At 37.0% G+C, this 13,156-nt stretch overlaps 2 protein-coding genes across 4 annotated transcripts; both read right to left on the bottom strand.

The window, feature by feature from the left end:
* Positions 1–507: 507 nt before the first annotated feature.
* clta (clathrin, light chain A) lies at positions 508–8,314 on the bottom strand. Of its 3 annotated transcripts, XM_043246399.1 has the most exons (7): positions 8,030–8,314; positions 6,083–6,111; positions 5,173–5,290; positions 4,963–5,074; positions 3,758–3,811; positions 2,334–2,369; positions 508–1,227 (listed from the first exon to the last, which is right to left on the bottom strand). In XM_043246399.1, the coding sequence occupies exons 1-7, from the start codon at positions 8,214–8,216 to the stop codon at positions 1,056–1,058; spliced, it is 708 nt and encodes a 235-aa protein (XP_043102334.1). In that variant the 5' UTR covers positions 8,217–8,314; the 3' UTR covers positions 508–1,055. The 3 variants fall into 3 exon arrangements, with proteins under 3 accessions (XP_043102334.1, XP_043102344.1, XP_043102355.1); XM_043246409.1 differs by lacking the exon at positions 2,334–2,369; XM_043246420.1 differs by lacking the exons at positions 2,334–2,369; positions 3,758–3,811 and having other exon boundaries at positions 8,030–8,313.
* A 595-nt stretch (positions 8,315–8,909) lies between these two features.
* On the bottom strand, positions 8,910–12,822 carry nansa (N-acetylneuraminic acid synthase a). Its single transcript, XM_043216834.1, has 6 exons — positions 12,588–12,822; positions 11,816–12,031; positions 11,402–11,501; positions 10,698–10,852; positions 10,317–10,583; positions 8,910–9,331 (listed from the first exon to the last, which is right to left on the bottom strand). Exons 1-6 carry the CDS (start codon positions 12,717–12,719, stop codon positions 9,122–9,124), a joined length of 1,080 nt encoding a protein of 359 aa, XP_043072769.1. The 5' UTR covers positions 12,720–12,822; the 3' UTR covers positions 8,910–9,121.
* Between the last annotated feature and the right edge of the window lie 334 nt (positions 12,823–13,156).

The raw sequence follows: 13,156 nt of genomic DNA, 5'->3' as shown, positions 1-13,156 counted from the left end.
GGGGCCAGAACTCACTACAGGGCTTCAGCAAAACTACAAGAAAAAAATGTAAATAGAGGTGCACTTCATTTCATCTTAAATGTTTTTTTGGAAGAATCGTGCCTCCAGGGGCCTCATTTGTAAAATGTTGAGCAAAAACCATCCTAAGTTTGACCCTACCATCATGTCTCTAATATGCATATGTTTAATTCGTAGAATGAACATACATAAAATTAACAGATGCAAATAAAATGAAATGTCAATAACTTAAAATATGAGCAATCATAATTTAGAATAGCTTAAACCCTGACGTGAAGATGAGCACTTTTTCCAAGTCAAAGACTGGTTTTAAGCATACTCTACGACCACATCTCCTCAATGGTAACCCTTGTGTAACACTCGTGATACGTTTCAAGATCTTAAAGAACAGCCATCAAATTACATGTACAAGTGAATATTTCCTGATTATCTTGAAATTAAAGTATTCATTTTTCTAATCCCAAGCAATGAAAACTGCTTTACAAATACTTAACATTTCAAATGTGTTTAATCATACTGAAACAGAATGGACAACATGAGGCAACGTTCACTGGGGTACAGCTCTGTTCTTCAACAACTTGTGCCATAATTTCACAATGAAGTGTAGAGGACCAGTCTTTATGTACATAGTTACACACACACACGCACGGGCTAATATCCACCATCTGTATACAACATACACAAGACGTTTAGTACTGTATTCCCAAACATTTTACGAGGGAAATGCATAGATTGATAGTGTCACAATGCCACACACTGTCTCTACATGGAAAAATGAACAAGGAGTTTGGTCCTTAAAATAGACACCAAAAATAAAAACAATCTGAACATTGTTATATATATGTATATATTTATAGATGGAATATATGTATATAAACATACCCATATTATATTATGTAATAATATAATACAGATTATTTATATAAATGGAATTTGAGCTCAAAGCCATTGGGATGGGACCACAAAGGAATTGATCAATGTCGTGAAACCCAATGGCTTGCTGGGATTTGTGGTTTTGTGGACTCCAGAGGCGGAGTTTAGCGAACGAGCGGGGCCTGTTTGAGGGAGATGAGCACTGAACGCATGCGGGAGACATCCTTGGCCTGCTTGCTCGACTTAGGGTTGAAATCGCAAAGGCGCGCCACACGCTCCCATTCCGTGCCGGGACTGTTCTCGTCCAGCTCCGACACCATGGCTTCCTCAGCCGCCCTGCCGACAACAAATCACAATCAGCTTGGGACAGAAACAGAAAACACTCTCAGACACGTCCCGCTTTAGCACACACCCGCTGACCTCCTGAACGTTTACATCTTTAGAGATCTTGGCATGACTGTACACAGGTTTTTAAAATTGCGTTTACCAAAAGGAGCTTTTAAAATTGGTTCCTCAGGTTCATCTTTAAGGAGGTAAGAGGCAAGTGTACCAAAGCGGCTCTGTGTCTGGGTGAAACTCAGTGGTTATTTCCATCCAACAATTATACATTCATAGAGACATTCTTCAGGTGACCACATCCAAAACAGATGGTAGTTTGAGCATCATGCCCCCAACCCACCATTACCAGAACTAGTCTTGATCTTGAAGGCAGGAAAAGGTTCCAGAACAGTCACAATCAAATTTTGCAGCGATTCAGTTGGTTAAAACAATTTGTTGTACTTTGGAAGTCCTTATATTGTGGGACATTCCTCATCTCTTGATGGTCAGAGGAATGTCAAGGAATCGCGTACGCTAATGAGCCTTCAACGTAGCGATTGACAGGCCAATTAGCTTATTTTAACCACTAAATCTTTGTGCAAATGCTGAAAGTGCCATGCGTTGGCAGTGACCAAAAGCGGGGCCTTCTGTTGAGCATGGGGGAACTAAACCAAGTTTCTGGCAAGCCAAACGCTAAAGAGCTCTTAACAAACAAAATAATAATAAAAATAAAAAATAAAATCTTCAGAGAGCTTTTGGAGACCATATTCGACTATTCCCGTTTCCTCCCGGCCCGTTACCAACCCTTTCCGCTGCCGTGGACTCAGTCCAGTAGAGTTGCATTAGCCTCTCCACTATCACACAATATACACAGCAAAATGGGTATGAAAAGCCAATGAGGTAAATCACGGTCACAATCAACTACATCAACGCACAGGACTAGTGCACCAACACATCACCACAAAAGGACATCCAGAATCTTATTTTTAGCAGAAACATGTTGATAATAAAAGACAGCAATTCACTGGTGTATAAATTTGCAATAAATGGTGTTTGTTCCCTGAGCATATTTGGTTGTCTTGTCTTTATTTTTTTTTTTTTTTTTTTTTTTTTTTTTACTTAACTGGTCTAGGCGGTAGCAAGGATGGTTAATGTGAGTGCTTAAAGGTGCATAGAGAAAAGAAAAACAAGGAGAAACAGATCACAAGTCAGATATATAGAAAACCAAAAGAAATGAGATTTATGCAGATGACCAAAGCAGGCATGCACTGTTCAAAACCCAAGTCATCTTAGGAGTGTTTCTAAGTGCGCGCTTAGCTTGCAGCCGTCATTGATGTATGCGCCGCTCGCGGCGTTCAGCGATCTCAACTGGCGCTTCAGTTGAGAGACATTTACCAAGCAAAGAAAAGCAGCTAAAGTTTACAATAGTTCTGCAGAATAAGCAGAAGCAGTAAGAGGTCCATGATGAACATGAGGGCTGCAGAACTAAGAGGACATTTACAGTTCTAGCCTGGGACAGCTTTGCTCAACCTAGGCACACCATAACTCTAAAATACTCTAAAATCTTAAAGAAGCAACTAGGTGTCCAGCCAAAGTACAAGCCACGGGATAAAAGGTACAAAGTCAAGCTTTATAAAAAAAAAAAAAAAATAAAATAAAACTTAAACTTCTAGGATTGGAATCGGCCAACAAATGGAAGATTAAAATCAAAAAGAAGAAACTAAACTGGTGGTTAAAGTCAACTGACAGTCTTACCAAACAATGTGATATCCAAAAAAGAAATTGGGGAAACAAAATAAAAATAAATAACGTAGAGCACCTTAATATAAAGCCAAATAAACTTCAGAAAAATGTGGCAGCACATTAAAATAAATAAAATAATAATAATAATAATAATAAAAAAAAAAAAATATACGAGGGGAAAAAAGAAAATTATATTTTTAGCAATTGAACCACTGGCTTTTTTTTGTTAATTTATAGACTGGCTAGACACGTAGTTGCTTAGAAATTCACTAGTGCTGAATTACAAAGATGCTACTACTGCACTAAATAAAACTAGTATAAAATCAACCTCAATAAATATTAATGCTAGACAATAATTAACATTGACTAATTTATACAATGTTTAGATACATCTTGAATATCAAGAAAATGCAGACATTGTGACAAATGCATGACACAAACGCATGGGAAAAAATGATTCAACATTTTGTAAATGATCATGAAAAATGAACAATTAAAAAAATAATTATAAATTGACATGAGAAAAGACGTACATAAAATCTGCTATGTAACAAACATGAGGGATGAAAAAAAATGGACAGCATGCATTGTGTGCAGAATTATTTGCCCAATCAGTCTTAAAGAAATAAAATAATAAAAATAAAAATCAATCATAATAATACCACCCTGTTTTTTATATGAAGTCAACCAAAAGTTTGGTTAGAAATGTGTAAGAGTAACAGGTGATGAAAAAAAGTTGAGATGCGGGAAAATGAGTTATTGAGAGATGCATGTGAAAAGAAAGGATGTTAGTTTAGCAACATACACATAACCAATCAGATCAGCGAAGGGTTGTTTGTAGAAATCCTCATCCAGCACCCTGGTAGTTCCAGAGGAGAGCAGCGAAGCAGGAGAGAACAGAGAGAGTGGTAAAAAGGAGAAAAATAACACTCATACAGAGCCAAAACACACTGCAGTGTTACCATACCAGTGTTAAGACCAGGCCAAGTACATACAAGTAGACAACTCGGCACACAAGAGAGAGAAAGAGACAAACAGAATATACAGAGACAGGAATTCACATTCACAGGAATTAGGACTGACAGAAAGGGGAGAAATGTCATTTTATATTTTATTTTATTCGTACCAAAACACTTATAATTTCCTCTGGTTTGGAACGGGGAAGCACAAAACATCCACCCAATATCGCTTACTTTCCTTTTAGCACGTTAACTCAAACCCTTCACTAAAACAGAAAGAGCTTTCCATAGAGCTCCTCGCTCCATTCCAATCGCTAAAGGCAACATCTTGTGGCAATCATAGATAGTAACTGCTTTGGATTGGACGAGGCATGATCATGTGCCCAAAACACCACAGAATCACATGGCCATTCAACAAGGTCAGATAGCTTCTTCGCCGTCCTCTCATTTCATTATAGCCACTCTATCAATCGAATGACTAGACTAAATAGCAAAGTTCACTCAAAAATGATCCTGAATAATTTACTTAATTTATATTGAATTTGAGCAACTATTTACCGTGCAGAAAAATAAGGTTGTGTAAATGAAAAGTTCAATTAAGTGAACTATCCTTTGAAGGAACGGCTCACCCAAAACAAATACTTGCTGGACGTATTATTATTAGTTATAGCCTCGCATTTTGGCCAGAGGCAACATTTTAAAGTTAAAATGCTTTCCCAAAACATTAATAAACTGGATTCATGTGGATTACGGTGATGTTTTAATCAGCTGTTTGGCACCCATTTACTGCAGATGATTCACTGGTGAACAAGTGATAATGCTAAATTTAAATCTCTTCAAATAAATATAAAACCTTGTCTACGTTTTGAATGGTCTAAAGGGGGGGCAATTTACATTTTTGAGAAAACTATGAACTGAACCAGCATACACCTTGATGCAAAGTACAATGGAGAAGCTGGTTACTTTCTAGTGCTTTTGTAACCAAAACGGCAAGAGACAGAATCTAGGCCTCTTCTATAGATTTCAGCTGCTTGAATAGTGTCCAGTGTACCTGTTGTTGACTTTGGTCTTCTCCAGCTGTTCATTCTGCCTGGTGTGCCACTCCTCCAGCTCCAACTTTGCTTTCTCCTTCCACTCTGCCTCCTGCTTACGGGAGTTAGCATCTGAAGAACAGCAGAGTGAACGGCATTTGTCAGCCCTAAATGAACTTTATAGTTTTAATATATCTTTAGGAGAACATATAGGTCTATGCTCAAGTTACCAAGCTGCTCCAGCCTCTCGCGCTGCTCCTCTCTCCACTTCCTCAAGCTCTCGGGCTCTGCCTGCAACCGATCAGCGCTGGAGATGGCTGCATACACGTCTGAAGGACCGTTACTCTCCTACAGGACACAGCAAAAATCAGAAGACCAAGCCATGCAATCTCAGTATGCTATGCATTTAATGCACTTTAAAGCATGAGCTCATTTGGACAAGTGATTAGTCAATCATTTGAATTATTTAAGTTTACATGTTTTAATTAAAATGACCAAACTCTACAAAAATTGTTGATTACTAACACTAGGCATTCACTATCCTGCTCACGGGCAAAAATTACACCGTAAAATCTGTCATAAAAACTACTTTGAAATGAAACAATTTAATATCTGTGAGTTTGATAAGAAAGCATTCTGCTGTTTTTCCATATAAAAAGATGAAATTATGATAGCCTGTAATGTAAATCTCCCAATAACATAACATTTTATTGCACCGTATGCAATGCAATACAAAGATGCCTACAGAAATACAACAAGCTTTTCAGAAATGTTTAATTGTAACTCATTTCATACATTTTAAGATGTTTTACTACAAAAATAGGTATGGATAATAAACCTAAGATTCAATAATCTTCGAGTTGAAATAATTTTCAATATTACTAAAAAAAAAAGATCAAATTACAGGGTTAATAATGTCATCTAATATTGGCTTAATATACACAGCTATTTATGAACCAAAGGTTTAAAAGCAAGTCTAGATTTAGTGTTTTGCTCTGTTCTCATGCACACTGCATTTGCTAACGTCTGTAGGAGAAATGCATTCAAGAGACAACCATCTTAAGACAACTCCTATGTAATATTTTACAAATTGTGTTCTGAGTTTGATGGAACACAAGAGAGAAGCATTCAAAGTCTTACCCCGTGCAGATCTCCATTCAAAGCTCCACCTGCCAAGATAAAAGAGAGAGAAAAAAAGAACATGGAAGTGTTAAAAATAGTCAGTGTTCGGTCAATTTTCTACGCGTCACATATAATCTATCTGTATGAAGTCACTGAGTGAAAACACATTAGACAAATGCTGTTTAGCCTTCCTGTAGCTCAAACAGTAGTGCCACTAACAAGCGAAGGCTGTGGGTTTATTTCCCAGGAAATGCATGAGATTGAAAAAAATGATGCACAAATTGAATGAAATTGAAGTCACTTTGAGTTAAGGCATCCGTCAAAATTGTTGTTATTTTGCAGTAATGTACATTATCCATGACAAAGCATTATTTTAGTGTTGCACAGGGTACAGGATATAGACCTTCCTACTGAACAAGTCTCTGATTTTGCTGACTTCTTTTCCTTTCTTCCTGAATCAGGGGAAAACATCATGTAGCATTTCTTTACTAGAAATGATTTAGTCAGTAACACCAACTTTCGTCAAGAAAGACAGACATACTAAGCACACAATTAATAAGATTAAATGTTTCCCCTCATATTAAATAAACATTTTATCTAAGCCTGAATTCATTTACATACAGTATGCAGACCTGACAGATTTTCTGCAGACCGTCGTACTGCATAGTTCCTTTAAAGCTGTTGTCTTCAGTCATCCTAGACTGTGCCTTTGTTCCGATGAAACAACATCCCCATCATCATTTATTTAAAACTTTCGGCCAAAGCCAACATTCAAGCCAACGGACAGTGAAAAGGGAATAGCTAACACTTGTGTAGACTGATAATGTAAGGTGTGATTACTAACCGAAGGCCTGCAAAACGCTATAATTTCAGTCATTGGATTAATTTGGAAAGTTGTAATTACAGTTTTGGTTCCTGTAGAGACTCAATCAGCAGTGAGATACTTGTGATGGAAACATATGCCTTGAACCCTAGATGAGCTGCCTACTTAAATCGACACATTTCTAACGTATGAACTATTACGTTAAATATGAACCCTTTGAGCAACTCGCTTTGGATAAAAGCATCTGCCAAACTTGTTTTTGAGCGTCAAAGATATCTTAATCTTTAAAAACTAAACATGCTGTTCATCATAGCGGAGTTCAAAGAGATGATTTCTGGCTGTTCGAACCTTCAAATCGAATATTCATGCCATTTTACGAACTCGAATATTTTTGGGCATCAGTTAACTGCGCGTTCAAATCATCAACTGGATTGGACTGGGGCGCGTTCAAACACTCAATACGCTTTTTATACTTCCATGGAGGCTTTAATTCGGTCTAAATAACGTTAGGCACCTCAGTGCGTTTGAATACGCAACAGTGGCGCTGTCATAACCAAATTTAAAGGATGGACATTTCATTATAAATACTATATGAACTACTCTCTCGCTCTCTCACACGGAGCCTTTAGTCCAAAGGTCACTAATAAAAACCCAATCGACGTTCAAGGAACTGAAATTTTGCTGATTCAAACGGTAACGTTAACTTACAACAGCAATCCGTCGACTCAAATACCGCAAAATGCGTGTTAAAACAAACAACTGTCTCTCTCAAACCCGAATGAAATAGCAATTAAACCGTTAAAATGAGAACAAGCCGAATAAAAAGCGGAGTTAACGACTGATAACGCCATTTTCCTTCTTCCTTTAACTAATGTTACCAGTGCAGTACGTAAAACAGCAGGACATTTAAACGGCTATTTAAACACGTTTACGGCAGTGTGACCTATAGAAACAGCACGTAATATGTATAAACACTGCGTTACTTCATATAGACATACGTTAGAGCTCTGGATGAAAGCTAGCTGGCTGGCTAACGAGCGAGCAAAATAGTTTTTTGGCTGCGTGCCTGATTAATCGCTTTCAAAATGATAAAGAAAGTATTTTTGTTTGTTTTTATCATTATCGATGTCGTTTAAACCCACCGTCGGGGTCTTGGTTCAGGGATGAAGGCACTTCTCCGCTGTCCAGGATGCTGAAGCCCTCGTCATTCTCGATGCCCGCGATTTCACTCTCCTGCTGGGCCAGAAACGCTGCCGCCGGGTCCTCGTCTGCCCCCACGCCGTTCCCTGCGCTTCCTTGAGGGGCACTGAGCATATCAAAATCGTCCATGGCTCGCTAAATATCTCTGGACTGAGAACAACCGAAAACACAAATCACCCTACTGTCTTCCTCGTCGAAGGCTCCAATGTCAGTGGGGGAGGTGCTTAAGAGAGAACGGACGCGAAGGAAACTGCCTCTCAACCAATCAGCGCTCTGTGTTTTTGACGAGCAGTTCTATTGTCCATACAAATGGCGAGAAGTTGAGTCGCCGACCAATAAAATGACTAAACCGTGGCTGTGCAGGTCCCGTGATCGTCAGCGTGCCCTGATAGGGCGTTGCAGCAATATGGGATTGCATACGTATCAGTCTATAATGAATATAAACGGGGTTTGTCATGAAAAACTGACAGCGTTGTGCCCTTCATGAAAAGAATCATGCTGGACTTTGAAGGTCAACTGACAGCAATATTTAGGTGTTGTTTTAGTTTCAAAAGGAAAACGGCTGATTATAATATGTAATGATCATATCATGCATTCATGTACCGCAGTACTGAAAAAGACAATTATGATCCTACCATGATACACAGTATATACAAAAAAAAAAAAAAATCGTATCACTCACTAACTCACTCAGTCAAAACCAGCAACTCATGAGTTTACCAAATTAAATTGTAATTATAATTGGTCATTTCTATGGATAGTAACAAAGGCCTAAACATTTTTGATTCCATTAATTTTCTTTCAAAATAAAACAGACTTCAATGCTTTTTAGCTCCGTTATTTATTCAACAGTATTTGGCAAATAACAATTAACAGCATTTGTTGTACTGTTGTACTGTTGCATTTGTCTCAGTCTTACATCAAACAAAACATAATGCCGTTTTCACCATTGTTCTTGAATTATGCATTTTGGCAAAATATCTCAATTTCTTTCCAGTCTGATGAAGAATGCCAGGCCGGGGAGTCGGTTTTCCTCAAGCTTTGGCTTTTTTGCCGTAGTTGTCGACTACATCCTCAGTGACACTCTCATCCTCTTTGATGTCTGTTGTCACTTTCTTCCCAACCAGCTGGAAGATGTCTTCTGGGGCTACACCCTTAGGTTCTGCCACTTTCACCGTCAACATGTCAAGGGTCAGTTCTGTACCTTTCGGGATGTCCGTCTTAGCCACTACAGATTTCCCAAGCTAGAGGGGAGCGAAAGATGTAGAAAAGGAATTATAGAAATGTTTTGACAGAGCGGGTTACTTGATGACTATGTGGTTGTGCCGTTCAAAACAAACATCCCACCGAGATTAAGCAAAGTTAAGGGGTAGTGATACTAGGTAGTCAATGGCTAAAGATGATGGATAAAAAAAAGAAAGAAAAGAAAAGTTAAGACAGGATGTTTTGCAAGGAAACAGGGTGAGAACAGGAAAGCAGTGGCAGGAATACAACATAAGATAGAAAGAGAACGGAGCTGTAAAACAGATGAGGCTTGACGCAGACACCGAAAGTGCTACAACAGTACGAATGAACTGAAATTAAGATATGTAATGAAAACACTTAAATGAAAATGAAATGAAGGAAATGAAAACGAAATTAAAGCAAGAGAAATATTTATAAAAGAATCCAAAAGCACACAAAATTGCTAAAACAAACTAAACCAAAAATAAAAAAAAACATTTTTTCCTTTTTAAAAATGCATTTAAAGTTTAGACAAATACTATAACGAAACATAAATTTAAAAAAAAAACTGATATAGCACAATATAATAATAGTAGTTAATAGTGATGCTTGCTTGCATGTATGAATGCATGTATAAAACAGTAAACCAGTAATAAATATTTTAATTTAAAATGCAACATTTTCTACTGTGATTTATTTTATATTGTGCTGCTTAAATTTATAATTTAATTATAATAAACATTAGTAAACACACACACATGCATTATATACATTTACCTATTAAGAGATAAACACACATTATTTAAATATTATCAGTAGTTATATATATTATATTATCTAAATATTTATTATTTATTAAATATTTAATATTTTTATTTATGTTGCAATAAAAAAAACACTGATGTACCACAATTTAGTAGTAGTGGTAGTTAACAGTACCGCTTGCCTCTAGTAATGTTATGCATGTCATGAAAAGGAATGCATTTGCACTGGTTCTTCTTGTACCTTATCATGGCATGGCACCTCGCAGGGCAGCATGCGTTTCACTCCAGTGCCTAAAGCTCTCTCCACAATGCGGATCGATCGCACCAGCTCAGCCAGCTCTTCAGGCTCCAGAGATGCCGCATGGTCGCTGCCTTTCCAGGTTTTGTCCAAGGTCACGTGACGCTCCACGACCTTTGCTCCCAGTGCAACTGCCCCAACTGTGACGCTGACCCCGCTTTCATGGCCTGAGTAACCAATGGGAATGTCTGGAAATTCCTTTTGATATTCCTGTATAGTAGGGGTGGGGGCATATTTAGCTAATCGCATAGATGATGATTATATAGCCGACTATAGTGATTTGAATATAACATATTTGAGTGTGTAAAGAGCTGGTTTCTTTACCGTGATAATCCGCAGGTTGACATCCTCGGGCTCCAGTGGATATGCACTTGTGCACTGCAGGATGCAGAAGTTCTGGTTGTGTTCCTTCACAGTTGCATAAACACGGCGCATGGTCTCCATGGACTGCATTCCGCTGGACACTACCATGGGACGTCCTGAACACACACAGACAAGCATCAGATGCTAAATGTATTAAATAAGCTAGAAAACTGTATTATATATTTTAATTAATATTTATAACCTATGCTTATCATGGATGCGAGACAATAAAGAAAGTTAATATAGTAAAAATGTTATGCTGACTTAAAAATACAGCATTTTCTACTTTAATATATGTAATATTGTGCTTCTTAAAAATATAAAATTTGTGAAAACCTGGAAAGCTTTTTTGTTTTATTAAAAAACATATTTGAAATAAAACCTTTGTAACATCATAAATGTCACTTTTGAATGTGCTGAGTAAACTTTATTCAGTTTTTCTTTTTGCAATTTTTTGAACAGTGTGTGTGTGTGTAAATATATGTACATTTTTTATTAAGGTTAATAATAATAGTAAACATCTATTTATTTATTTATTTATCTACACACACACATATACAAATACACATACACACATATTTATCCAGCATTTTACAATATCTTATTAATCATTCGAAATAATATCAGTAAAAAATAAATAATACATTTAAATATCAAAATGTTACCTTTCTGGGCAGTTTTTTTGAGGTAGGGGAAGTTGTTGGTGTCTCCAGATCCAACTTTGAAAAAAGGCACATCGAGCTCATGGAGGAATTCTACAGCCATCTTAAAGACACAAGCAGACAATTAAATAAAAAAATTAAATAAAATAAACACACATGACTTTCTTGGTTATAATATAGAAGCACATCAGCGTAAAGCATCACTGTCCCGTGTACAGTACTTTCATAAGAGTCAACTGTATATTCACACGACACGTGAGAAACACAACAACACACGTGACTTTTGATGGTTTTTGATGTAATGAGCAGGCTCCTGTTATCTTTCTTTGATATCTGCAAGCCTTGATCCAAAAGAAATAAAAGACGGGTGCTAGTCTAACAGCCCGCGCATGCGCTGTGCGGCTGTAACCCGCTCACCTCGTCCATCCCCGACGCAGTGAAGAAGATGCCCACTTCTTTGGCGTACCGCTGCAGCTCTCTGTACTGCTCATGACTGAACTCTAGATGGCGCTTGTGCTCTCCGTATGTTTTTCCCCAGGAGTGTTTGGAGGTGTACGGCCTCTCCAGAGCTTTCTTATTGAACTTAAACTCCAGCTCACTCTTCTGAAACTTCGCGCAGTCCGCGCCGCAGTCCTAGTATAGAAAATCAATAGTTATATTGAGGAAATCATATCAGAAATGTTATGTAAAACAACGAGACCTTAAAAGTAATGGTAACAGAAAAATGAGTAAATGCTCTTCTAAAAATTAGTCTTCTAATATACAGTTTTACACGGTATACAGTCTTAATATATACTCTTAGTGATATACTGATAAGGTATATTATTATTATCATCATTATTATTATTATATATTTTCATTCTTTATGGAATAATTCCATTGTAAATTAATTTCAGACATTTTAAAGCTTTAAGGATATTCAACAGCAGACTTCCAGAGTGTAGGGATGTGATCTGAGAAGCATTTTCAAGTATTTTATGTCCAATATCAGATTAAGCAGTAACCCGACACCTGTCCTGCACTGTACCACTGACAGTAAAAACATACATGATGACCTACTGCAAACAGTAATTAAGAAGTAATAAAGCATATGAAAAAACATTTTCCAAAACATTTTTTTAAACTTGCAGACTCGCCGCCTATACTAAATGTGCAGTACCGATGTGAATTAATTCAAATAAACTCGAACCTTTGCCATCTTGATCATTTTCTTGGCGATTTCAATATCTCCCTGATGATTCTGTCCGATTTCTGCAATAATGAAACACGGGTTGTTTCCTCCGATCGTGCGGCCGGGGCATAACTCAAATTTAAGAGGCATTTTACACCCAAATTCACAAGCACAAGAAGAAAAGCTTCAGAAGTGAGTCTATCTCACTGCTTTACACGCGTCAAACGCAGGGTTGAGAGAATCAGTGGAACTTCCGGGTTTATTAGCGCACACCTTACGTCGTCTGTGGTGCTTCAAAATAAAAGCTCTTTTTTTTCCCATAGAAGACTGAACGCTTTTTACTATAATCTTTATGAGGCTCTTTGGTAAACAGTTATATATAAAACATACTTAAAATTCCATAAGTATTTAAGCGCATACATAAAAACATATTTTGCCACATTTTGTTCTTATATATATATACATATATATACATATATATATATATATATATATATATATACATATATACATATATATATATATATATATATATATATACATATATATATAGGTACTGTATAAGTGTGTAATTTGTAATGTTTAAT

Source organism: Puntigrus tetrazona, chromosome 1 (genome assembly GCF_018831695.1).
Source record: "Puntigrus tetrazona isolate hp1 chromosome 1, ASM1883169v1, whole genome shotgun sequence".
In the NCBI taxonomy this organism is placed as follows: domain Eukaryota; kingdom Metazoa; phylum Chordata; class Actinopteri; order Cypriniformes; family Cyprinidae; genus Puntigrus; species Puntigrus tetrazona.
The sequence above is the reverse complement of the archived record's forward strand: the minus strand, read 5'-3'. Positions and strand labels throughout refer to the sequence as shown.

Bases quoted from the DNA above. Each gene is read 5' to 3' on its own strand.
- nansa (XM_043216834.1), bottom strand. From the start codon at position 12,719: ATGCCTCTTAAATTTGAGTTATGCCCCGGCCGCACGATCGGAGGAAAC. The intron at 10,853-11,401 runs GTAACATTTTGA...GTGTGTGTTCAG, and splicing joins CAAAAAAACTGCCCAGAAAG to GACGTCCCATGGTAGTGTCC. The intron at 9,332-10,316 runs GTACAAGAAGAA...GCTCCCCTCTAG, and splicing joins AGGTGCCATGCCATGATAAG to CTTGGGAAATCTGTAGTGGC.
- clta (XM_043246399.1), bottom strand. From the start codon at position 8,216: ATGGACGATTTTGATATGCTCAGTGCCCCTCAAGGAAGCGCAGGGAAC. The intron at 5,075-5,172 runs GTAACTTGAGCA...GCTGTTCTTCAG, and splicing joins CGAGAGGCTGGAGCAGCTTG to ATGCTAACTCCCGTAAGCAG. The intron at 3,812-4,962 runs GTACACTGGACA...TGGAACTACCAG, and splicing joins AAGACCAAAGTCAACAACAG to GGTGCTGGATGAGGATTTCT.